The 27167-nt window shown below is 33.1% G+C and overlaps 4 protein-coding genes across 7 annotated transcripts; 1 reads left to right on the top strand and 3 right to left on the bottom strand.

The window, feature by feature from the left end:
* Positions 1 to 555: 555 nt before the first annotated feature.
* Positions 556 to 9103, bottom strand: LOC105195984 (dual specificity mitogen-activated protein kinase kinase hemipterous). 2 transcript variants are annotated; one of them, XM_011161674.3, is made up of 9 exons: positions 8925 to 9103; positions 8624 to 8850; positions 7537 to 8027; positions 7104 to 7283; positions 6889 to 7023; positions 6255 to 6514; positions 3879 to 4682; positions 2672 to 2971; positions 556 to 2530 (listed from the first exon to the last, which is right to left on the bottom strand). In XM_011161674.3, exons 2-9 carry the CDS (start codon positions 8820 to 8822, stop codon positions 2395 to 2397), a joined length of 2505 nt encoding a protein of 834 aa, XP_011159976.1. In that variant the 5' UTR covers positions 8823 to 8850; positions 8925 to 9103; the 3' UTR covers positions 556 to 2394. The 2 variants fall into 2 exon arrangements, with proteins under 2 accessions (XP_011159976.1, XP_011159979.1); XM_011161677.3 differs by having other exon boundaries at positions 6267 to 6514; positions 8624 to 9102.
* Positions 6389 to 19914, top strand: LOC105195986. Of its 2 annotated transcripts, XM_039455478.1 has the most exons (4): positions 6389 to 6523; positions 9324 to 9557; positions 9759 to 9944; positions 19684 to 19914. In XM_039455478.1, the coding sequence occupies exons 2-4, from the start codon at positions 9452 to 9454 to the stop codon at positions 19719 to 19721; spliced, it is 330 nt and encodes a 109-aa protein (XP_039311412.1). In that variant the 5' UTR covers positions 6389 to 6523; positions 9324 to 9451; the 3' UTR covers positions 19722 to 19914. The 2 variants fall into 2 exon arrangements, with proteins under 2 accessions (XP_039311412.1, XP_011159980.1); XM_011161678.3 differs by lacking the exons at positions 6389 to 6523; positions 19684 to 19914 and having other exon boundaries at positions 9759 to 10437.
* LOC105195988 (target of rapamycin complex 2 subunit MAPKAP1) lies at positions 10282 to 13515 on the bottom strand. Its single transcript, XM_011161681.3, has 7 exons — positions 13322 to 13515; positions 12879 to 13019; positions 12415 to 12689; positions 12090 to 12259; positions 11719 to 12012; positions 11249 to 11490; positions 10282 to 10837 (listed from the first exon to the last, which is right to left on the bottom strand). Exons 1-7 carry the CDS (start codon positions 13392 to 13394, stop codon positions 10644 to 10646), a joined length of 1389 nt encoding a protein of 462 aa, XP_011159983.2. The 5' UTR covers positions 13395 to 13515; the 3' UTR covers positions 10282 to 10643.
* LOC105195987 (leucine--tRNA ligase, cytoplasmic) lies at positions 15234 to 27167 on the bottom strand. 2 transcript variants are annotated; one of them, XM_039455475.1, is made up of 16 exons: positions 26843 to 27161; positions 23279 to 23500; positions 20745 to 20948; positions 20523 to 20684; positions 20220 to 20458; positions 19903 to 20143; positions 19615 to 19833; positions 18574 to 19027; positions 18375 to 18513; positions 17709 to 17979; positions 17031 to 17278; positions 16727 to 16958; positions 16405 to 16650; positions 16123 to 16338; positions 15835 to 16060; positions 15234 to 15771 (listed from the first exon to the last, which is right to left on the bottom strand). In XM_039455475.1, exons 1-16 carry the CDS (start codon positions 26888 to 26890, stop codon positions 15551 to 15553), a joined length of 3588 nt encoding a protein of 1195 aa, XP_039311409.1. In that variant the 5' UTR covers positions 26891 to 27161; the 3' UTR covers positions 15234 to 15550. The 2 variants fall into 2 exon arrangements, with proteins under 2 accessions (XP_039311409.1, XP_039311411.1); XM_039455477.1 differs by having other exon boundaries at positions 15551 to 15762; positions 26843 to 27167.

The following is a 27167-nucleotide window of genomic DNA, read 5'->3' as shown; positions in this document are numbered from 1 at the left end:
CATACATTTTATTCAAGGCACTAAGAAAGCTTGATTTTTTTCAGTTATAAAATGTCAACTACGATGCAAACTTACACAAATGATAAATAACATGCTGCAAAAAAAAATAACATCGAAAAAACGCACGTTTCCTTCGAAATTGCGATTCATTAATGCTTTGAAACTAGGATTTAAATTTATAATATATGCCATAAATATCCATTCCGCATTATAATAACTATTTACGCAGCAATGCTAAAGTACTGTCTATATTAATAGTTTTGAATTGAGAAAGAATATATCTCTTTCAATATCATTCGATATTTTTCAATTGATAGATACGTAAATGGAAACACCAAGAAAGGTCAAAGAATCCATATTTATATTACCTTTCATCATAATCAGCCAAGATGCAAATGATTTGCGCAATTCTTTTCATTATTCCGAATACAACGAATAAAATATATCGATTCAATTAAATTGAAGGCATGGTCTAAAAATAAACGATAACGACATACTTTTAAAGCGTAAAGGAAACTCAGGTGGCAAAAGAGGAGAAATGTGAAAAGGGATAAGTCGTATAAATATAAGTTTATTTACATTGCAACAGATCCTTTTGTCAAATAAACGACAAAGGGTGATTACGAGTGTAGACTTGAACGTAGTTAGGGATTAAATGTTAATTAAAAATAATAATTACAACATTCTAAAACCGAGTGTGTACGTGTGTGTGTGTATGTGTGTGTATGTGTATGTATGTGCGTGTGTGTCGATATAAGTGACGTCCTTGCACGCCCTGCTGATTGAGTAATATACAATTCGTTCTCCATGATAGAGGACTCTACGAGACGTGCTAATCGCGACATTATTGTGCTTTTTCTTATTCCCCCCCTCCCCTTTTTTTTCTTGTCACAAAGAAAAGTCGAGTGTGGATGATAATATCCCTCTCAGTTTGACTATCGATACTGGATTACGCATTTGTGAACTCACGACTCGCTCTCGTTGCTTTAATAATAATCATTAATATTAATAGTAAAATGTGGAAAAGAAGTCACTGTGAGACTGCAACTCGAGTCGCAGAGGATGTACCGCAAGGCCGTCCGAGAGAAGAGAGCGAGTTTCGTTGCGCTTATTCCATCTCTCCTTCCCTTGACAAAATTCTCAAGATTCGAAAGAAGCGTAAACGAAGAGCGATAGGAACGGTTTACGCATTTTTCACGTGCGGCACGATGCCATATATATATATATATACATACATAAATATATATGTATGTATGTATAGTGTATGTTGTCGAGACTGATTTAGAAAAATCATCGCGATGCAACGCGATTAATGCCGCACTTCTCTGTCGCTTACTTTTTTTTTTAATACGCAAACGATATAAAAAGTTGAGCATCGTATATATTTCTCGTTGCGTACTATCGCGATAAATACACGTCGAGAAGAGAATTATTGACGAAGGCAGATCGATTCGCATCTCGCGGCGGTGAAGAAAAACCGTGCAAATTGCAAACGTCGCGAGAACCGTTCACACGTGATGCGAACGACACCCTCGTGTATGTAAAACGTGTGCACGCGGGCCTCGAAGCGCCGATCGCAATCTCGGTTATAACATTAATCCTAGTCTTAATCGATTTCTTTCATTTAGAAAAACAGTCGAGGCAAAAGAGTTCGGCGAAAATTTGTATTGAAACTATCTAATCATTTCTTATTTTTTTTTTTAAGATTGACTTACACTATTTTTTTTCTTGTTTTGTAGAAAATATTGGTTCGCGCGCCAGGATCAACCTAACCGAGGCAGTCGGCGCGATTTAGCTAAAAGCTACTTGACCGTGCAGAAGTTTACGTTTACAACGACTTTAGCGTGTGAAGCGTTCTAAACTCGAAAAGACGTCTCACTCTTCCCTACGTCCTTCCTAACATCAATAAGGAATTCAGAAAATATTCTTCAATCAGAAATCTGAAATACTCGGGAGTCTTTTCAGAGATCTGAAATATTCACACTAGCTAGTATAAATCCTCATATCTCTTAAGGCAATTCTCGCGTTCGAAACGTCCGCGAATTCAAATGCGTGAAAATGTCAAATCAAGATAAAATACTTGCCCGCGATTTCAGTCGTTTCGCACGCTAAATCGACGTTCCCGTACAAATCTTCGCGTATTCCGAATTCGCGACGGTTCGAGTATTAAGAACGCGCTTCTATTATATTTTTCTTTTCGTTTGTAATGTTCGAGAGAATACGTCGTGTACATCTGCATCTACACGTTCTATGACTCGTTCCGTGCGCGCAACTGTTGCCGGATAACGATGCACCTCTCTGCTACATGGTACGCGTGATCGTTGTCCGGGTATCTGTAGTCGCATATGGCACCAACAAGGAATAATAATAAGGCTTAATGATTGTAGCGGTGGGTTATGGTGGCGGAGGTCTCCTCTGAGGTTCGGGCGTGTAGCGCAGGCGAGCTCGCAAGTGCTGCGGGCTACCAGGCACGGAATTGCTTTCCGACAATCTCCTAGGTGGCGGCTGTGGTGGAGAAGGCGAGACGTACCTAGAAAAGGCCCAATCATTTGTCATATATGCATTATTCCTTTTGATTTCATCAAAGCAATCAATTATGATGATTATACAATTTAATAATTATATAAGAAATTATTTCTTTAGCAAGCAAAGTAATCGAAGAGATACGCACCTTCGCGGAAAAGAAGGGGACGCTTGTTCTATTAAATTCCTCCTAAGAGCAAGCGGAGACTCGCCACGACTCAGTCTCGGCGGTGGTTCCGGTGAAGGAGCGCGCTCGCTGCCAAGCCTAAGGCGTACATAAGACGCGAAGCGCTTCTTCGCGGACTCCTTTGAACCAACAATTTGCTGTGGTGGTATCACCAGCGACGACGGCGGCGATTCCTGTTTCAGCTGATGCGCGAAACGGGAGATCAACAATTGTGGACTAGTGGAGCCGTGGGATCCCTGCGGTGGCGGCTCCGAAGGAAACCTGCGCAAAATAAGTAACAATATTTATTATACTTTTTAATAACATTTTTTAATTGATAAAAAACATACATGCTCTCTGAATCTAGTAGAGTGAACAATCACTCAAAAAATTGCATAGAATGTTCAATTTTCATTTTGTAGGAGTAAATTTTTACTCTTATTAGAATGACAAATCACTCGAAAAATTGCACATGCTCAATTTTCACATTTTTAGAATGGCATTTCACTTTATAAGATTTAGAAAATGTAATATTTTTTGTTGTTGAATATAGTAAATTAAAACGCATTAAATTAAAAAATAGAATTTTAAATTAAAAATAGAAATCGGGCTTATGAACCGTGCTAGGTGTTATACACCAGGATCAATAACGAAAACAATTGTAGTCAAATATAATAAACAAATGTTTCGACTTTTAATTAACGGTCTTCCTCAGTGTGTAAAAGAATTTTAACATGTGTAACAAATTCTATAATGTTCGCATTTGTACACTGAGGAAGACCGTTAATTAACAGTCGAAATGATTGTTCATTATATTTAACTACAATTGTTTTCATCATTGTCCCTAGCGTATAACACCTAGCACGGTTCATAAGCCCAAATTTTGTTTTTAATTTTGAATTATATTCATACAAACCTCATTATCATTTATTTTGTTAATTTTTAAAAAATAGGCACATAAAAAGATGAATAAAAAATGTGGAATAAATATAAAATATTTAATGTAGTCAATCAGCAAATATCTTTGCAAATAAAGGAATAAAAATGGTAAAATATCTTGCGCAATCATATTTGAATGATATAAGTTCTAAATGATAATGACCCAAAAAAGTAATGTGCCAAAAAAGAATTGTAACAATCAGTGCATTTTAATGTAGGTGAACCAAAGTCTTCCAACGTATATAATTACCTCTTACGGCTGATCATTGGACTACCGTAGATGTTTTGCGTCTGTGGGTAGGTCTGAAGTGCCGCAGGCTGCTGTAACGGTGGTTGCACGAGTCGTTGTTGCAGAAAAGGTGAATAACGACCGCTGTTGTCGTATGTGGCAGGTGATGGTTGAATAACATTGGGCGGATCAACATTTTCTCGCCGCCAGGGTGAATAGTCTCTAGCAAAGGGACTCAGTGACCTCGAGACGCCTCCTTGCCATCGGTCCGCCTTATTGCCACCGTTGCGTTCCTCGTAACGGCTACTACGATATGGGGAATATGGTCGATCATTGCTATCCAAACTGGCGTCCTGAGCTCTGTAAGGAGAGAACGGTCTTGCCGTTGTCGTCGTCGTTGTCGTCGTCGTCGACATCATCGTCGTCTCCTGTCTACCTTGACCATTCGATGTCGAGCAGCGATTCGAGGAGTTGTAATCGTGCCTGGTAATGCTTTGCTCGTACTGCCGATAGGGTGAGAAAGATCGCGGCGGTAAGTTTGGCTCCGACTGATCTGCCGCCTCTTTGGATATCGGCGGCGAGAATGGTCGAGCGATTTCCCTTCGACGAAGAGCATATGGACTGTAGGGGAAGTAGTTTGCGTTGTTTTCGCTATTGGAGCGCTGATGAAACGGTAGAAATCCGCAATTCGGCGGCTCTCTGATACCGCTATTGATGTTGCTCCTCAGGAAAGCTGGCATCTCAGGTTGCGCTCGAAGATGGACTGTCTGCTTCAGGGACACATGGCCCGAAACTCGCTGCTGTTGACCTCCTGGTAATCTGGAACTGAATCGCCATTCGAATGAAATTTTTATCAAGGATAGATTTATGGATACGATTGATTTCTCTTCAGCACAAAAGTGCGATTTGACTCTTTCGGTATATGCATATGTAATATGTACCATTGTCATCCAATAATTGTATCGTGATGACTCTGCAAAAAACCTCAGTCCAGAAGTGTTAATAAAAGTTAGAACAGCACGTTAATCATTAATTGTTAGCATGCAAAACGCAGAAGATATAAGTTTTCTGTTAAAAAAGATACCATATTGAAGGATTATGCTGCGAGATCAGAATCTTTCGTGTCGTCACGTAAGTCATGGAACGAGCTGCTCACGGCGAAAACTTTGCATAAAATAACGAAGAATCTTAGGAAAATTTTTTATTTTGAAAATTTTTCTAATAAAATTAAAAAAAGGAAATGATACGATTGAAAATTCTATATTCTATAATTCTATAAGTTATTCACACAATTCATAATCTTCTTTATCACGGTTAATTTCGCTGCAGCAACTTCGTCCCCGATATCTGCAATAGCCAAGAATTTATTTCACGAAATACATCAATTTGCAAAGGAAGAAAAGAAAAATGGCATGTGCACAGGGAAAAATTATGCGTGCATCACGACGGAGTGAACGAGTCGCTACGCTAAACGCAACCAAAGTAGAAAAGAGAGAAACAAAAATATATTGAAATAAATAAAAAAACAATGCTTACCGTGAGTAGGGGTTGAAGGGTGGGGTGTGTAACAGGCGCGTGCACAAACCAAACAACTCGAAATGAAAATCGGGCAGATTTTTGGATACTCTGAGTAGTGGGATAGTCTAGCGTTTCTTTTTTCTCTTGTTTTTTTTAAGTCTCTTTTGGGGATTTTCAGTTTGTCCGGGAAGGAGTGGAAGTAGGAGAGGAGAAAGGAACAAGAAAAGGAGAGGATGCTACGCCGCGCTGCCTCCCTCAAGCTCAACGCTGTAACACAATTCAACACGCACGCAAACTTTTAATTTTGAAAGAAGGAACTGTAAATGTGTTTTTGTTTGCAAAGCAGTATCAGAGGTAAATATTGTATATACTGGACGTCCCGTGAGTATATCGCGTCTCTCTTCGGCCGCAAATTCTTCGAGAAATTCGCAAATTTAATTATACTTCAGATGCAAAAATCGATGTGCGATCAACGAGAGAAAATCCGCTGGCTAAACGCCAAGATGCTATAATTCTGGTACAATTCTCATATAATCGCAACATCCAACGACAGGCCAATTCGTAAAACGCTTCGGTCCAAAACTTACTGACCGTGGATATGTTAAGTGTGATAAAGTCTTTATAAAAATCGCTCGTAAAAACGCAATTAAAACCTGGTTATTGCAAATAGACGAAAAAAAAAAGATAACCAAACCAGAGATCAGTATCTTTATTAGTCAGGAATTTCATGCTATGTTTAAAAGTTCGCGGTCTTACTATTAACGCTAGCGTTCTTAATGATTACATCATCGTCTTGTCTTTCCTATCATAATAATATTAAACATCCTAAATATTACGTCTAATCTAAGAAAAGCGTACAACGAACAACAATTAGCAGACCTTGATTCCCACCTTGGTTCTAGCTGCCGCATGACTTTGCCGAACCATTGACAGCCGGAGTTTGTTAGGGCGAAATTTGTCTCGCCGTCCTGAAGAACGTCATACTTGCGAATGAAGGCATGTTCCATGAGCTTGTGATACTTTGGCCGATGCTTGTAGTTCTTTGTGAGGCAGCAGCTGACGAAACTCCTGAACTCCTTGGAGAAGGGAGCATCCACCGGAAGAGACGGAGGATCATCTTGTACTACTCTGCTCAGTACCTGTAATATGTAAGTAGAATAAAATAATAAGCATAGAAACAAGTAAAATAATAAAATAACGAGTAAAAATCTATATTAATTTTAGAAATGTTATCAATATTGATTTAATATTTGTTAATTAATATTATATAAAGTATTTAATGTTTCACTTGAATATATAGTTGTATAGAATTGGAAATTGGATTGCATAAACTACAAACATAACCAATTCCAAAATAGTATTTTTTCAAGAGATTATCAATTACAGTAACTCTACAATATTATCGTATATAAGTTTGTGCTGCCCGTAGATACATATTCTCTCTATTCATCCGAGTGATTTAAATTAATAATCAAGTTGTATTTATAAAAATTTGGACTACAGAAAATTTTACCTCAAAATCAGTCTTGCAGTCTCGATAAGGAAATACTCCCGTAGCTAGTTCCACCAGAGTAATGCCCAAACTCCACACATCCGCCCTTATATCATAATCTGGCTTAGTAGGATCTGGTGGATCTATCCTTTCAGGCTGTATAAAGAACGATGTAGATGCACAATTATTCAGACAATTTGAACATTCTTCTACATTGTGATACCATATCTACTCACAGCCATGTACGCCGCGCATCCCGCGCTTCTCGTCTTCGCTTTACTGTCAACCAGTCTACCAGAGATCCCAAAATCGCAAAGTTTTACTCCTCCCGTTTCGTCCAGTAATATATTACTAGGTTTCACGTCTCTATGAATTACACCGTGTTTCTCTTTCAGGTACGACAACGCCTTTACAGTCTAATGAGAACAAATATAAAGTCGGCTTTACAATAATTTCAAAATTATCATGAAAACGATTTACAATTAAGTTCAAATTTAAAAGAAAAAAATCAATGTAAAAAAAATATTTTAATTTTAAAAATGACGAAATGTGATGAAATTACTCCTTTTCTTTTTGGATATCTTTTCTCTTTTACAATATTTTTCAAACTTTCAAGCAATTTAGAAACTCTGAACAAAACTTATAAACAAAAGCAATAAAAAAACTTACTGCTACTGTAACTTTTCCTAAAAAATCTTCTGGTATCGCCTGCCTGCTACGCTTTAATAGTTTGTCTAGGCACGTCGCCATCAGTTCCATGCAAATCCAAACATCGGATTCAGTAATGAAACAGCCCAGGCACTGTACAATGTATGGACAGTCGTGTGATTTAAGCACGACATCGAGATCCATGATTATCCTTTTGTTTTCCTCTGCATTCCCAGAGCGTCGCATTTGCTTCACAGCAATTACTACGCCGCTCGGTTTATGCCTCATTTTGACAACGTGTCCACAGGTGCCATTACCAAGTTCGCCCAAATGTTCTAGATCTTTCATCTCCGTCTGATACCTTTGGCCATTGATACTTAGGATGCCATTCATCTTCATAATTTCCTGTAGCTTTAAATCAACCTCGCTGTCATGCATCTTTGGTGGTGTCATCTGCGACACTGGCAGATCTAGCTGTTTTCTGGGTCGTGTTGGGGTACCCATCTCCCCAACTATCAAGAAATATGCATTTTAATATATTACTTTGTGTTAAATTGTAGCTATTTATTCATAATTAAACCTTTCTTTATAATTCAATATATGCTGTAAGTTTGTACTAATAGCTAGGAAAAAAATCTTAATTTTAATGTTGAAAAGTAGTTCAAGTTATTTTTCCAAAAATCAAGCTTAGATTTAATAAATTCTATAGTTTCTTAACTTAACATTGAGCTATATTAATATTAAATCCTCTCCTAAAAGCTATTGTATTGCATCACTTGCCAGTAAACATGGAACTTTTCAAATTCAGATACAATAATAAACGATTATAAAACTGATTCAGCAAAAATTGGAGTAAATCAAATGGCAAGCGAGCCAGGTTCGATATAAGCAAATATAGACGATAAAAATGAGGAGAATGAGGAAAGGAGATCTTGCTAGAGTCGCGGAATCAACAGTAAAGATCAATCAACAGCGCGATGGTCAACATAACCTGTACACACGCTCGCGAACACGTCGCCGGGGTGGATCATATCGATCCGGAAGAAAAGAAGGATCCAGGATGGACTCGAGGAGTGAATCTTGGTACGCATTAGAGCGGGCTGCTTACGTTGCCTGGGTCTGCGGAGCGCAGGACTGGACGCGGGGCCTGTCGCCGCCGACGATGACGACGACGACGACGAAGAGTGCAAGCCCATGCCTGGGCCGCCAATTTCGCCGCCGATCTGCCTGTCTCGGTCCCGTGATTCGTTCTCCGCTCGCAGCCGCTCCTCCAGGTTCATGATCTTCTTCTCCAGGGTGCTCGACATCGCGCCCGCACGCCGTGACTCCTCGGCGCTGCTAACGCGGCTACGTGTTTGTTTTGGTTTCTTTGCTTTTTAGTTTAAAAAAATTTTTTTTTCTTTACGTACGCCACACACACCACCAACGCCAAGGCTCACCGGGCTCGCCACACCGCCGTCATGCGCCCGATATTTGACAATTTTCGCATCACTCTCCTTACCACTGGCTGCCCCTTTTTGGCAGCATTTGGCAGCGGGGGGTACAAACTCCCCCTCCCGGAAAAAGGGGGACGATACTCAGCGCCGCCTAGATTCTCCGGAAGTAGCGAGCAGAGAGGAACCTGAGACCGGCCATGTCGGCCTTTTTTTATAAATTCCCGGCGCACTAACGACGCACATCCATTTAGGCCGGAATATGAACTAAAATTACATCCATTTTGCGACACTGTCGATAAAAATGGTTTAAGTGTAAGATTTTACTTCCACCACGGCGTACACCATCTAATCTACTTTTATCATGGTCGACAGGTCGACATGCGTCACGTGCTCCATGCGAGAGTCCGTTCAAAACAGTTTGAAAGTTGTTCCGCCATTATGCGCGGCATTTGTGTACATTGACGAGATGCTCCATAACAACAAACACAACAAATCTAATAATGGCTGATATATCGAATTTTGATGTAGAATTTAAATCTGAAAAGACCGTCCACAAACGAAGATCGGCAGTTTTCCACACGCGGTTTTCTGTGGCACGTGACGAAGGTTAGTTTTACAAATTGACATATTGTAAAAAAATGTATTGAGCACCGAATTTAAAGACAAAAAGATGTTTGTCTCTATTAAGGGCACTTTCACAAATGCAGCTATTTCTTATAATTTTATTCATAAAATTCATTCTTCTATGTAAAGAATATATTTACTGAGCTCCATAGTAATTATAGTAATTTAATTACTTTTTCATAGACGTCATAAACGTCAATGAAGTTATAACCAATGGAAATACATTCACACCAAACAAAGATAAAGAGTGCATCGCAAAGAATGATGTCGAGGCTTTTGACTTGAAGGAATATATAGAAAAACTCAGGCAGGAGCGAAAGGATTGGCAGCAGGAATACAAAAAACGCAAGACTCAACGAAGAAACTTGAGTAAGCAGAAGACAAATGTGGAAGGACAGGGACAAGTTCACGATATAAATGTACTGACAGAAGCCGAGAGAACCTTTGTTTTGACACGCCCCAATTATGAACACATCTGTAGAAATAGTCAGAAATTACAGGATGTTGCCTTGAAAATATCTACTCTCAGTCATAATGTACATAAATTAAATCGAAGATTCATGGAGAGAATGGAAAAAAATGTGGCTAAGGCTACTGCAGATGTTATTAAACTCTCAGAGCAATAAAACAGATGTAATTTTAGTATTAATTAATAATAGCTTTAGTATTGTTTATTCATTCAATTCTACAAATTTACAGGTAATAGGAGCATCATAGTAAAAGTATAAATAACAATTAATTAAATATGATAACACTACGTATGATTGATTATACAATGCTTATTTGTGTGCTACGACTGTGTACATAGCGTATTCGCATGAGATAGAGATGAAATACAATAAATATGAAATAATTTACCACACAATATTATACAACATTTAACTTTATATCTGTGGAATACCGTCTTCTTTCGCCATTTCTGGCACGTCGAGATTCGAGATATTGATGCGATCGTATATGAAGAATATTTCTGATCTTAAAGCGACTCCTTTACGATCACGTTCTTTAATATACTAATATTCAATGCTTCAAATAATCTAAGATTGTACGGAATAACCAATAGAGTTGTCATCTGTGCAGATGGAAGCTCTTTCTCCTCGCTGCTTTCCTCTCCTTCTGTGCGAGATATTCCTTTCTTGACTGGCTGCTATGCAATTCCAGGATGTGATTGATTTTCCGTACGATCTCCTCGGCAGTCACCGAATCCGCCTCGAAATCGTGATTCTTGAAAGATGCTGACTGATGAAGCGAATGACTTTGACCTGTAAGTTATAGGCTTATTCTTTTTAGCTGAACTTGCATGGTTCATCTTTCCTTCTTTTGAAGGAAAAAGAAAAAAGATGAACTGTACAGATTCAGCTAAAAAAAGCAAACTTTATTAATATTGTTTAAATATTGTCTATGAAACATTAACCCAGTTCTTGACTTTTTTTATTTTTAAAAGGTTAAAAAATATTGTAAAAAATACTTAGATACACATGGAAAAAACAGAAAGATTGAAAAGAATTTAAAAAGATGTCCTATAAATAGGAAATTGAATAGAGAAGGAATGGGTTAATCTTTATTATAAAATTGGAAATTAGAAATTTATAAAAAATAATTTTCTTTAAAATTTTCCTTAGAAAAAAAAATGGTCAAGCAATGTATAATTACATAAAAAAGAAATAACTGACTCAGAATATGATCTGGAGCGCTGGATTGCGGAGTATAAACCAGCGTAAATATAGTTTTCGATCCCTTAGTCTCGGTTACTTCGCACCAAGCGATGTTGTCTATATGATAACTGACTGCCCGTTGTCTATTCCAAAACCTAGCAGCGCCTTTGCCTGTTATCACCGGATCTATTTCTATCTTCTCACCCGATATTCCAAGATGAATCTCAGTTTTTGCTCGCATTTTGTTTATTATATATACCCTGCAATTAAAGATGTACACATGCTTATACACTTCAGCAATTATCGATTTCATATTCATCTCTCCTTTCTATAACTTAATTTTTAACAATATTCATTTTCTAAATTTTTTTTTAATAATTTACTAATTACTTGCTATTGTCATTTAGATATTATAATATTAAAATATATTAAAATTATAAAAGCATAAAAAACTATATTATATTCGATGTAATCTAATGAGGAATTACCTATAAGATTGATACAATGGCGCCTCCATCGCAGTAGTATGACCTTCCATCTTAGCCAAGTCCTTTGCAACTTCTTCCTGCTCCTTAGCTTTACCCTCCAGGTCCTCCTCATCTTTTTTCTTAATGTAACTGGTTGCGTTGTGTCGTGCTCTATCGCTCGGCTTCATCTCAATCAGACCCAGCGTAGTAAATTCGAATTTTGAAATAGTTTCTTGCGGGTCCAAACAGGGAAAGGCTGAGTCTATCTCACCGTCGTCCTCGGTGATATACAATCCATAATGCGAGATGTCTTCCCTAGAAATAACGATCGACAGAGATGTCGTGAATAAGGAATACGCGTTTTGATAATACGAAGTAACTTGTTTACAAACTTCAAATTATGATCGGGATGTTCACTTGCATATTTGTAACAGATCAACCCGACGAAATCCAGTACGCGTGCCGTTATCACCACTGCTACTTGAAGCGGATACATTCTGTCCTCTTTCGGCAGCATACACATGAATATTCTGTACTTTCTCACAGAGATGCTCACCTGTGCCTGCAAAGAAATTTAAAATATATTGAAATCCATTAAAAAGTTTTAACACAATCTCCATTTTTTGCAACAAGTAACTTTGAGAAAAAATATATAATGTTTATTTTTTATGTCTTTTGGAGACAAACTCTTTGAAGAAAACGAAAAATTAGTATTACATTGCCGTCAAATATGGCGTAGTCCTTGAATGGATTCGGTGGTAAATGTGGACACTTTTCGAGTTGTTCCGATAAAAGAGATTGTCCTTTCTTCAGTGGAATTTTCCTACGAAAATCTTTTCTCTGAAATAGATCCGATTGATCTGTAGGTGTTATTGGGCTAGGATTGTGCTCCCATTTGACATGCTTGACTTTGGCAGCCTTTTTCCTTTCCATGTCCATTTTTTCTAGTCTTTGTGCAGTATTAGATCTCTGTCTGTGACTAAATTCCATTTCTAGAACATTGCAAGCAGAAGAGTGTTGTGTGATTGAGCAATTCAATTAGAAATAATTACACTTTCTAATTACAACATAATTTATATTATGTCAAAACTGTTTTGTAGATAATCTCAAATTGGATCATTTCTGATTTGAGTTTTATATGACTGGCCTCACATAAAATATTAGAAAATAGAAATATATACCCATTTGTATGTCATATGATTCTGCCATCGCATCCAAATCTTCATCGTCACTCTCTTCCATACCAGGGTAACATTGCAGTGTTCCATTTTTCTTCAATTGTTTAGGAATATCCTCCCCTAGTATCACCATGTCGCACATACCTTTCAATACAAGATATGCAGTACAAAATAATTACAATTTTAAATAAACTACAAGTAGATAAACTACATGTAGATACATACTTTGTATTAATACATTTAGCTTATTTATTATAATACATTTAACTTATTTAGTAATTAGTTGTATTAAGTAATATTTAAACAATTAATTTTTATCGAGTTTATCTTGCAACAGAAGCATCGACGTTATCGAAAATATGTATTGTCAGGACATTTCTAGATCGGAGTAACGTCTCGCGTTAATCTGTCAACGTTTCTAACCTAAATTCATCAAGAGTACAAACCTGTGTCGTCCGTTGCGAGAAAGCTGTCCCTGATGTGCGACAGGAGCCAGTGTTGATTGTCATAGAGAGCCATTTCGTTCTTTTTCTTTTTTATTGATTAGACACTACCCGTTATATTAGTAAACACGCTCGTGTGTTGATAAAACGCGCCCTCAACGACTCGTAGCCGATCAAACCTTTTTACAAATCGAAAGATCGATTTCCGCGCCCATCATGTCGCATGGAGCGTCGTGAAGTTCGCTGCGATTGCCGACAGTCAGTGTCAGCGGGCAACTTCGATCAAATTCGATTAATCTAATCGATAATTAACTTATGAAATAATACCTACAATGTTTTATCATAAATAAAATCTTCTTTTTTCTTTTATTTGACAAAGAAAAAAATATTAAATTAGAATTTGAAATTTATTTGCTCTTAACAATTCTGTTGTTAAAGTTAATTCGCTATTAACTTAGAAATTAATATCTCTATTTTGTTAACATGCATTATATGAATATTTTTAATTACTATTTTTTTTACTTAGCGACGATTTATATAATTAAATTTGAAATCATATATATTTATATAAAAATCATATATGATTATATATATGCTTAATATTTAAAACCTACTATTATATATGATCATATAAGGTTGAATATGTAGTCATATATTTACTTATATGGACAAATATTATTTCAGATTAGGATACATTATCTGATAATAACAAATGTGTAGAAATTTATTTGGTACCTCTTTCATAAGTTTTTCAAAATTTTTAACATCTTTAGTTTTTTTACAATTTTTTAAAATATTGCTGCAACATTATTAAGTTATATTGCATATCTATATTTTAACAATGTTTTTACAATATTGCATTGCAATATGCAATGTCGTAACGTTGCAGCAATATTGCTGCAAACTTTTGTGCTGTATGGGTTATTCTTACTGTGGAACAAGGAACAGTTGGGAACGGTTGCCTAGTTTCTGCGAACTATTTATCAGATAGAACGCTCGATGTCATGATACTTTTCACGTCGACGTAGAGAGGGGGGGGACCACAAACGAAGATTTCTTGCGAAGGAGGACGTAAGGCATTATCGCAATAAACAAATTTATCAAAATGAGACTGGGAACAAACAACATTCATCGCTTTTCATCATCGCGAACGTTTGCTGCATTCCTTTCCTTTTTGATAAATGCTTCTTCAATAAATTTCTTTCTCCGTCATCATAAATAGGTCAATTGCATCATGATGCACATGAGAGTTTTGGTCTATCATCGTGTTCAAATAAAGTAAACAATTGAGCAAACCACGTGGTAAATACATGTACATTTTTTTGCATAATTTGATATATGTATAAATATATAATTAAATTAATTTTTTTACTAATTTTCATAGATGTTATTGAAACATTTTTTAAATAAATTTTAAAATCAATAATTGAAAAATAAATAGCTTAAATGTTAAATAAATAATAAACATAATTTTATAAAGGTAAAAAATAAATAAAAAAATTAATATTAAATAAACATTAAATAAATATTAAATAAATTTTTAAATGATTACTAAAATCATATTTTCAATTAAATAATTTAAAATAAATACTTAAACAATATTAAATAAACGTTTAAAAAACATTTATTTAAAAAATAAAATAAAATAAATATTAAATTAATGGTAAATAAATGTTAAATTAATGTTTTTAAAAAATATTTTTTTAAATAAAAAATTAATATGAAATAAATATTAAATTAATGTTGAAAAAGTATCAATGTTTTTTAAAATCATTATTACATATAAATTATTAATGTTACATAAATATTAAATAAACGTTAAATAACGTTAAATAAATATTAAAAAATAAATATTAAATAAATATTTTAAAAAACATTTAAAAAATATGTGCTGATTGGGTTACTAAGTACACTATTTAGAAAGCTACAGATAAATTTATTAATTAAACAAATTAGTACAAAATACGCGAGTATACAAGTATGACTTAAAGCTACGCAAAGGCACGCGCGCACACGCATGTGTGTGTGTGTGTGTGTGTGTGCGTGTGTGTGTGTGTGTGTGTAAGCGACTACGCTTACAAGTGAATGCATGTGTAGTACGACGCCAGAGGGTTCCTCTCTGGTTCCACCTCTGGTTTCACTACACCATCGCCATCATTCTTTAATTATTTCAAAAATAATGATTGTATACTTAATAATAAAATGTTTCATGGCTCAGATCAAATATATCGTTTATTTTTCCAGAGATTTATCGATATATATCAAACGGCCGCCTATTTCATATGTTTTACCTGCAACACTAATTTCAACGTTTTTTGTTTCTAGATTTGGCTTAAATATAGAATCTGGTGGAATCTTAGTTGTTTCTTTTAAAATGTTTCCTGGTTTAGTTCTGGGTCCCATGTTCGGATCATTATACCGATACAACACGATCGAAGCAGGATCTGAAAAATCTATATCAAGAGATTTTTTTATTGCAAATTAATTTATTGTGTAAAAATTTTATGTTTTGTTACCTTTTATAGACTTGTGTTGTTTTACAATGTAGGATACAATATCTGCAGTTTCAGTTACAATCGAAATTTCCATAGATACTTGAAATAAGCCGTTACATATTTGCGTATTAATAATATCAAGTGTAATTGACTTTATAGAAAAGTCTATGTACGGAGCGCCTGGACAACATTCTTCTTTCGTCTTTTCTGGAGCTTCATCCGTATATTTAATCTCAATATCTCGAAGCTAATAACAAAATTAAAATGTAGTAGATATATAGATAATACAAAAATTATGAGTTTGCTTACGTTTAATGTTTTTTGGAGATACTCTTTGTTGTTCTCGAGTACAGCAAATTCGTCAAAATCAAGGGTCAGATTCAGCGCACTGAGACCACCGGTTTCCATTTTTTCCTTAACGAATTGCACAAATGGCATTACTCTTTTCATATATTTTTTCAACTCAACTTTGCTGTACAATACAGTAGAGAGTGTTTTATTATCCGGTAATTTATTTCCATTTTCCTATAAAGTAAAAATATTAGTGCACAAGAACTCATCAACGATTATTAAATTGTCGCTTCAACTTACGCAGTACATTTCCTTCATCGTTGTAAGGATGACACTTTGCCAAGGAGGATAAGTCTTAGCCACCCAGATGATTCCTTGCGTAGGTTTTCTTATATCGTTCTTTGCATTCTTCGATAACTTTTGCATGTAACTTTTTAGATGAATTCTAAATGTATGAGCAGCATCCATTAGATATTGAGAAGATTTTATTAAAATTTCATCTACTGTTCCTACTACAGGCCACGTTGCATCTAGTATAAAGCCATCCTAATAAATTAGATTAGACAATTATATATTTATAAAAATAATTTAATAATCAATACATATTTTTGTTAAAACATACTTTTTTAAGTAAGTCTCCCCATATATATTCGCAAATATGTGGGCAAATGGGAGATAGAAGAATTATTTGAATTTCTATATACTTCTTAATTAGATTCGGATTAACCGTTGAAGTTAATTGCAAATATTTATCTCTTGCAGCTAGAAGTTCGTAAAATCCTGTCCGCAATGCTTCTTTGTACAGCATTTTTGAATAATATTCACCAGTTTCTCGTATTTTCAAATTTATTTCACTGCATTAAATAAATGTACCATTAGTTTTGTAATATATAATAAACAAATGAAAAAGAAAAAAATAGAAATACCTTTCAAAAACTTTATCATGGAATTTATATTCCTGTACATCTTCATTCAGTGCATCTTTATTCAGAGTATCTCGAACCCATTCTACAAAATTATACAGTCTATGGATTCCTGCCTCGGCTGTACTTTCAACAAAATTGGCATCTTCTATCGAATCACCGGCATCAGCTAGACAGAGACGCGTACCATCAGCTGAGAATTTTTTCACAGCTTCAGCAAGTGTTAAAAAGTTGCCCTCAGACTTGGACATCTGTGTGTTTAAACAATTAAAATTTTATACAACAAAAAGAATGCTTCCAGCTACGTACACAGGCAACACTGTGTAACAATATGTACAACCGAGTTCTTTCCAGCTATAACACAAGTTGGCACAATCTTCCAGCTATAACACAAGTTGACACAATCATACACAGTTAAAATGCTGTGTAGCTAGTTTTGTGTCATTTATAGATATCAGACTTTTACATTTGGTATCACTGGAGCAGAAGCTTTTTCCTAGAGAACATTTTTACCTCAGTTTTTGCGCGATTTTGAAAACGATGTCAAATGATCGATATTTATTCGTGGAAGATCGAGCTTCGAGGGAAGCACCCAACTTGTGTTTCAACTTTATAGTTACACAGTGTATGACTGTGTTCCGTTGCTGGAAAGCACACAAATTTTGATTAATTTTACATTACCTTCGCTGAATTCAGAAGAAGATGACCATTTGCTCTGATCCCTTGCGGCCAGAGTTCAGGCTGATTTGGCCATATCGCTGTATGGTTGTAAAGGTAATATGTAAGATGATTTTGTATCAGATCTTTTCCTGAAACCCTTAAATCTACAGGATACCAATACTGAAATTCGTGTTTCATCCGATCTAGAATTGCTCTATCTATATTTGTCTTAGGCGGTATAGCGTCTTTAAAGAAGATATAGTCCCATACTTCCGGAGTCATATCACAGGCTCTAATAAAATAATTAAATATTAAACATAGATAAAAACAATGTAACAGTAATTTTAATCTTGAGAATGTCTATGTAAAAACGCTCAACTCATAATCAGCAAGTCTCAATACGTTATATATATTGTATATATATATGAGATAAGTCTCATATATATTATATATATATACGAATAGAACTACTTAAGGACCTAGGGCTACATAATATAAGAGGAAAAAAGGAGATCGAATAGTCTCACAAGACTTGGTACATAGTACTGCATTAGAACTAACAATATGTATAGCAGAAGCCACAAAGGAACTCTTTAGGTTTAGATAACGTTTAGAAACAGATATAAAGTCTCCTCGCTTCTATTATTATTACTGCTACAGGCTACTATTAACTTTAATCTTATTTACCTTATTCCATATGCATTAGGTTTATCTCCTTTAAAGGATTCCCCTTGCAAAAAATGCGCTATTGTATAATAAGCCATGTAAATAGTAGAATCTGATAGAGATTCTATTAACCAACTTTCATCCCATGGCAATTTAGTGCCTAAAAATACGAGAATTAAAATAAAAATAAAAAAACTCTATTTTGTAATAATTTATTTACCAAGTCCATATGTTCTTGAACATGCGTGTTCATGTAACCAGTCAAAGCAAGCAAGGAAATTCTTTCTAACTTCCTCATGGAATGTATTTACATTCTTTAAAGCCTCAAGCGTTTCCTTCTTCCAGTTTTCTTCACCGTAATCTAAATACCATTGATTACATAAGGCTACTACACATTCATCATTTGATCTTGAAATAATAGTTTTTTCTGGTTCATAATAAATCACTGCTTCACCACTATTAATCATTTCTTTTTGAATTAGTTTCTTAACCTCTTGTATCTTCTTGCCCTTATATGGACCTATTAACAGTACACCATCGTAAAATCCTTTCGAGTATGCTATTTCCTTTGCTTCTGTAAGTTTAGCTTTATCATTTTGGGATTGAATCTTTAATTGATTATATAACGTTACTGCTGCTAAATTGCCAAAATCTGGAACTTCGATGATTGGAATCTAGTACGTAAAAATATGATGTTATTATTCTTATCATTTGTTCAGTTAAATAATGCACGTTATATTATATATGTATACAGAGACCAAACAAAATGTAAACATCTGGAAACGTTACTTATTTTATTAATAAGAGATTAGTTTTCTTTACAGATTTTATCCTTGATGGAATAAGATCATACAATGCTTAAATAATTAATATTATTTCTTTCTTCTAGCAAAATAATTTTTAAGAAATTAAAGGAAAAAATCTGTTACTATTTTATTCTTCAAAACTGCTCACAATGACTCGATAATATTTAAGTCAGTTATGTTGGCTGGAAAAAACATTGAAGTTTTGAAGAACAGAGAACAATCTTAGAAGACAGTGTGATACGTAAATTTTTTCATCCAAAATTATTTATATAATTAATTGAAAGATTTTCTGCTGAAAAAATATAACATTCCATTGGTAACTATACGAACATTATATGCTTCCAAACATAGATAAAATTTGTATTAAAGATGGTAGATTAACCTCTTATTAAAGTAGTGTAAATATTCTCCTAAGTATTCATATTAATTTTACCACTTCTGAATAATCTACTTACTGGATTATACGGCAACACCATTTCCTCGGTGATTCCGTATTTCTCTCTAAGTTGTGGTTTTTTTTTTAGATCCACTAATGCAGCATAATCATCAGGAGAATCACTAGGGACGGAAGTCACGATACCAGTACCTTTGTCTTCTTGTATTGTCAACATAGGGCACGTATATATCACTTTATTAGACGTGAGAGGAGCTTCCAATTCCAGCCTTAGTAAGTCCTAGAAAAATTTCTTATATAAGTTATCAAAAATTGTATTTAATGTGTCCATTGCACAAACAGACAGTACTTCACCCTTGAACTTTTGCACAACATCTATTCTTCCTTCTGTTTCAAAGAAACCTTGATAGGACATATTCCTCGCTGCACGTTCCGTAGAAATATAAATATCCCCGCATGCTAACTTATATGCGATATAATCCATGTCAGGATGAACCCAACAGTTTGTTTGACCGTACATTGTCTCTGGTCTTAAAGTTGCAGCTACGAGGTAAACCGACTTATCTTTGAACTGACTTATATTAAAATTCCTATAATGGTTATATTGCTTTAAAGAATTTAAAAAAAAATCTTAGCAAGAGTTGTAAAATAATATAAGAATATTACTTAATTTTCTGAGGATATCGAACTTTCATTTTGATCAATGTATATTCCTGCGGTCCAACACCTTCACCAAAGGATCTATCGTGATCCATGCAAGGTTGACCATCTTTTGGTGAATAAATAGTGTACCTCTTTCCATATTTGATTTTGTTCCTAGATTTCAAATGATGGAACTGCCAGCGTACAAAAGAATCATAAAATGGATTTGCATCCGTTGTAATAAAAGTTCTTCGCCAGTCCACCTAGAAATTTTAAAATCAGTTATATAAAATTCGAAAAATTTTAGAAAAATTCTTGTTATCTTACATGAAGACCAATAGATTTTAAATCTTGGACAGCAAGCGATGGGAAATATTCCAACCAATGTGCAGCGTCGGTAAACTGCTGAATTTCCTCGTCTTTTAAACCAAGAGACTGCATAATTTGCCACTGATGTTTAGCTAAACCGGCTTTAGCAACTGCCTTACTCTAAAATTAATACCAAACAATTTCTATCTTAAAAGTGAAGTTCTAAAATTAGAATTTTACCTTTTTGCCTTTGCTCTTATCCTTTATCACGTCATCTACTTTTTCTTCCACTATCTCGATTTCAGGAAACTTAGGTGGATAACCATACATCGCCCGTTCGCTTTTTAATTTATCAGCACTAGTTTTAATGGGCATACCTGAGCCGTGCAAGCCCATGGGAAAGAGTACTTTCTTTCCTAAGTGACGATTGTATCGAGTAGCAAACTTGGGAAAAAAAAACACGTAATCAGAATAAAGTTAACGACCACTTACGAGCAAAATCATAACTTAAAATGTCAATATTCTTTTATTTTAACGATATCTCAAATCAAACGTTTCGATTTCGGAGTCAGCATTCACATTTAATATTAATAAATCATATTTTAACAAAAATTGTTATCGACAATATATCAAAACAAATTACAAATTTCATTGCACAGACATTATATGAGTCATCAATGTAGCAAAAAAACTTTGTCATGGTCTAATTAAAATTCTGTCACCTATTCTTCAGAATTAAATTTTAAAAAATGTGAAAAAAAATAAAGATTTTTTTGTATATTTTTTTCCGACTTGTTTCCGAAAAAAATTAAGTTTAAAAATTGGTACGTATACCACTAGCTAAGACATGATTCCATTTATCGTTTCAGAAATCACTATTTCTATTCATGTTTGTGTCTACAGCAGCTTACAGCAGCAAGGACAATATTTCTTCCAGCATTTCTTAATAAATAAATAAAATTTTAAATTTTTACTCTGTTTCGATTCTGCAATTCCAGCTAAAAATGATCAAAATTTTAAAACTGCAGACTTTTTATGTTTATTTTTTTTTTTTTTCATAATCAGCAACAAAAATTTGGTAAATATCCAAATTTTAGTTCAATTGTAAAGAAAAGAATAAAAAATTTGTCTTATAATACTATACCTATACAGCAAAAGTATCCCTATTTTGCTGCAGTTTTAAATAAATAACTTTTAAGGACTTACATCACAATGAAATTTTCAAGAAATTGAAAACAACTTTTTTTGTCTTAAATGATGCCTTAGAGTCTGAAAAACAATTTAAGACTCTCAAAGCATTATTTAAGGCTTAAAAATAAAGTGTAATTGGTTTCATACGCGAAAAAAAATTTTAAGTGGTTTTACAGTTGATTTTTTAAAGTAAGGCATGATCTAAACACGTCGGAGCAGCATGCAACGGCTTAAGACTTTTACACTCTTAAACAAAGTTGAAAAGTAACGCGTTACTTGTTACGCCGTTACCGTTTTTGTTACTTTTTTACAGTAACGAGCGTCACTTTTTTATCTGACGTCTGTAATGGTAAGGTAACGTCGTTACATTTTTACAGTAACAGTAACGGTAACGAATTCAGCCGTTACTTTTATCGTCACTTTAGTTCTTATTATCTATTCAATAGATCGCGCATTAGAGTCTTGATTAGATACAAATATTTCGAATGAATATTTCTATCCAAATCAAATAGCAATAAATTTAAAAAAATCAAAATAATGCGCAATGAATACACAATTGGAAAATGTTTGCAAATATGTGATTAATTATTAAATTAGTTTAAAGTTGATTTTTTATGCATTGATCAATGTTTGATAAATCATCACTCATAATCAATCACAATCATTCAAATGTGATTACAAATCGCAATTGTAATAAGATTCAATGATAGAATCATCATTCTGGAGTATACATAGAATATTTTTTATCACGCAATGAATAGATTTTTTCTCATTTTTCTGTATTAAAGGACTTCAAACGATTTGAATCAAAAAAGAACATTGTTCAATTTTCTTTAATTTTTAATATATTACAGTTTTCTGACAAAAATTCAATTGACTAATAATGTCTTTTTCTCACATAAATCGTATGGGACTCTCTCAAAATTTTGTTATATAATAATTTAAAATTTCTTTTGTTGAATATTGTTAAAAAAATTTGCATTTAATTTTGAGATTTAAAATCTAAAAACAATGTTTAATCTAAATTTCTATAAAAATTGTATACTATAAAAATAGTAAAAATAAATAAGATATTAATATAAAGAATTAGAAAGTTATTAGACAAGTTTAATAGATATAAAGCTATGTTCTATATAATTATAGTTTCGAGAATTTAAAGTTTTAATATTTATCATTACATATAGTATTGATTATTGACACGATAAACGCCACTCCGGTCCCTAGGGACCGGCGCTAGACTTTCCGTTCAGGCCTCGTTGGTCCGTACGGCTCGGAAGGGCCTGTTTGACGGCTAACTGAGGCGTGAACGGAACGGCACGTAAAACCGGCGTGGCGTTTAACGTGTTAAATAATTTTCAAATCTAAAAACTTAATATTTCAGGGTTACATAAAAGTAACGAAAAAGTAACGAATCATTATCGTTGAAACTTGATTATCTCGGAAACAAAGTTTCAGATGAATAAAGTATTTATTCTATATTTTTGACATTTTTGTACGAAGAACCATGTCTCGTACAAAAATTCGGGACTATAGATTTGTCTCCACCTAAATATAACAACATTGTAAAAACTTTAAATATGTACCTCACACTTAAATAGCGTGCAACCATGTCCAAGATGAAGAGGTCCATTCATGTAAGGAAATGGAAAAGTTGCAAAATATTTTTCATTCGGTGATCTCGTATCTTGATCAGGTGCATCCACATGGAATTTTTTTGCAGCTTCCCATTTCGGTTGCACCTTTCTCTCAATTTCTTGAAGATATTCAACTTTGTAAGTTCCTTTTCTTTTTGCCTTTTCTTTTGCCTATTACACAAGACATTTTTTTAGCAGTTGATACAAAATAATATGTACTTAAATTAATAAGTATGAAACGTCAAATAATTGAACATTTTCTTACAAAAATCAAATAAATCCATTTTTTTAAATCTGGGTTATAACGCCAAATTCATTCTTTATTAATAACATTGTAACATTGTAAACAATTTTGTTTTGGTGAGAATAACTAAAAACTGTATTATTTTAAGTATGGCATTTTATCTAATTTGAAGCCTCTTTTTCGCGTTTCCGATTGATTGTAAATTTGTTAATTTAATAATTTTTAATTGTTAAATAATATAAATATAATTTCATAATTGGTTCATTATTATTATATAATTAAATAATTGTATAATTGGTTATTACATATATTAGAGATGCGATAAATATGCGGTAGTCTGTCTGTTTGGCAATGTTTTTGCTATTCGGACGAACACTGAATATTAAAGCCATTATTCAGCATAATGATTAACATTTAGACAATTTTGATGTTTGACACATCAATATCGACATAATTATTAAACTATTATGTGCAAATATATAATTTTATATTAAATTTACTATAGATAAACAAAATTAGTTTCTTAATAAAACTCTGATTGTGTATTATTACAATAATTTCATTATGATTAAAGGCATTCGATTAGAAGAGCACATCCTCGACCGCGCGAAATTCTAGCCCTGTCATCTTTAAACTTCATCTTTGTAAATCTTTAAACTCTTCCCATTTAAAAATTATTATAGCCTCAACATTTTGGCATTAAAATTTTTGTCTTAAAATCTTCCAAAGAATTTGTCATTAAAATTTTTATCGTCAGTTTTAATACACCCTGTATAGTGCTGTGGAGAAGAGGGCTTCGGCGCGGGGTCCGAAATATATCATAAAATACATCAGTTTTTAATTTTAGGTACATACCTTGAGTTAATCAAAAATATCTCATATTCTCTTTGTTACATATACTTTTTAAAAGGAATGACAATGCCATAATTTTTTTTAAGTATAACTCTTTAGCTTTAAAACGCCATATTTTAAGATTTTATCAAGTTTTTGTTGCAAAGATATAATTTTTTAAAGAAAAAGTTGATTTTTCAACAATTTTTTCATTTTGGCTTAATGTTTTTTTTTATAACTTCATAATAAATTATTTTTGGCAATGCCGATTGTGCAGTCACATTTCTGAGATTCTAGACTTTTATTTAACAAAAAGTATTATTGAAAAATAATGATTGGGACTTTTGGGAAAGTTATAGCTTCTTAAAGTTGAGTCAACTAGATGAAAAGTGTTAACGTAATTCCTCAGATAAAATGTGTTAAAGGATTTAAAGGATAAAAATCTAATCTTAAATTTTTATCGAAAATTTAGGAAAATTATTGAAGTTATAGCCTATTATTTCAAGCGGCAAGTCAAAATCGGAGCACTCACTGGGCTCACTACAACGTAATGGATTCTAAGAACAGATAGCTATGGATTTTTGAATATTGAAACTAGTTACTTGTATGTATATCTACAAGGTTACACGAGAGGAATCGCTCGTATTGTTGAAACTTTACTAAAACTTTACTTATGTCAGTACTAGAAATATATGATTAAATTGTAATAAAAACTTTAAATGTGTTGTTTCTCAAAACGATATTTTTCAAACTGGTATCTATGATTTTAGGCAAATTAATGAACCTACTGACTTTACTTTTTGCTAGATATATTATGAAATACCTCTCTTGATCGTTAGTGCCATTAAAATACATAAATTAGATTTTTCATTTTATCTTTAACATAAAACTATCACTTTTTTTACAATTCTTTAAATATCATTTTTACATGTCTTATAATTGTTTAGAAAATTATTTTTTGTTTTTTATAATACTGATACTGATGATAATTGAACATCTAGATTAAGAATATTATTCGTTTCTTTGTTTCAGTTAACTTAGCACGTATTAAGAAATTTGGCTATTTTTATGTATTCTGATACCAATATGTCTGGGAAAAAATAACATATTTGTACAAAGAGAAACAATGGGTGAACTATTTTAGAGTATATTATTTTATTAAACCAATCAATTTCCTCGTAGTACTGATGATAAATGTTTTATATGTATAATAGTGTGATGGTTTTGAAGGAGATGTATTTTGATTTTAATCTTTTTTCTAAGTGGAAACGCGCACGTGCGCCAAAAAGATCATTGCCATTTTTTTAATGGACCTGTTTGGTTTTCTTTATGTAGTCTGATTCCTCTAAATATTCTGCATATAAAAATATTAAAGTTACTAAAAACTTAATACTATACAATAGTTTTTAGTAATTACTTATTGCAAATTACATAATTTTTTTAAAAACAATTTTGTATTTTCTTTATACCAATTGATTCATTTCATTATTCTGTGCCAAAGTGTTAAAAATGTTCTATGTAAAGGTATTAAGGTATACTTAACAAAATACTAATAGTTCGTGAAATTTATGACAAAATATATCAGAATAAAGTATAAATATTTGTAAAATATCAAGTTTTTGATAACTTTACCTTAATTTTTTTTATATACACAATAACCAGAAAAATTAAACTCTGTAAAAAAAAGACAATTCCATTTAAGAATATGGCAATGGCTTTCATATCTTCTTAACACCATTGTAAATAAAAGTAACTAAAATACATTCTCCTTCATTCCACATTCATCTAAAACAATAATTTTGCATAAAATTGATTGAATTGATTAAAATGATCTTCCTCTTAAATGATAAGTGTATTTTCTTAAAATATACTTGACATTTATTTGAAACAATATTTACTTAAAATAAACTTCTGTGTGCACATAGAAAAATATATTTGAACTGAATAAATATTTCAATAATTATTTCAAATATTTCATAAGTTCATATGCAAATCTATCATATGTTCATAAGCATCAAATTTATTCGAAATATATTTTGAATTCTAGTAATTTTTATTACGTTTATCAATAATATTAAGATAAAAATTCAATTTGTTTATTATTCTGATTTTTTTAAATACAATTTTATAATATTTTTCAAAAGAGTATAAATTCTTTAGTATAAATTCTTTAGTATATAATAATAAATTTTTTTTAAATTTATGATAAATATATATTTTAAGACAATTATGAAAAAAATAATCTTTGTTAAGAATAACTGTTATTTATGAGGAAAAAAGAGTAAATTGAGTAAACGGTTTTCTTAACAATAAAATTGATAATTTCTTTGTGTATAGAATCCGACAGGTTAAAGTGCATAAATATATATTTTACATACGATTCCATGTCACATATGTGTGACAAAAATATTTATTATTCAATAATTATCTGTACTTACCATATTAATTTTATTACAAACAGCACTATTTATTATATATTGCATCATTCAGGAATCATGTGGTCTTGACCATAGACTAAGGTAGACAGAACCAGACAGAACCTTTTTATGAGGGTAGCTGAGATTAGTGGGAAGGAGGGACTACTAGCTCTTCGGCTATTTCCGCAACGTTCGGTTATATTCGGGTTTACATAAAGGCTGTGTTCTGTTTTTACTGGCAGTACTGAAAATTTATAGTTCACGCCACATATACTATACATTTTCAGTACTGGCAGTTAATATCGGAACACAGCCAAAGCTGGAATGCTGGAATGCCAGAAGAACG

Source organism: Solenopsis invicta, chromosome 12, assembly GCF_016802725.1.
Source record: "Solenopsis invicta isolate M01_SB chromosome 12, UNIL_Sinv_3.0, whole genome shotgun sequence".
Lineage (NCBI taxonomy): Eukaryota > Metazoa > Arthropoda > Insecta > Hymenoptera > Formicidae > Solenopsis > Solenopsis invicta.
Note: the sequence above shows the minus strand (reverse complement) of the source record. Positions and strands in the feature narration are given on the sequence as shown.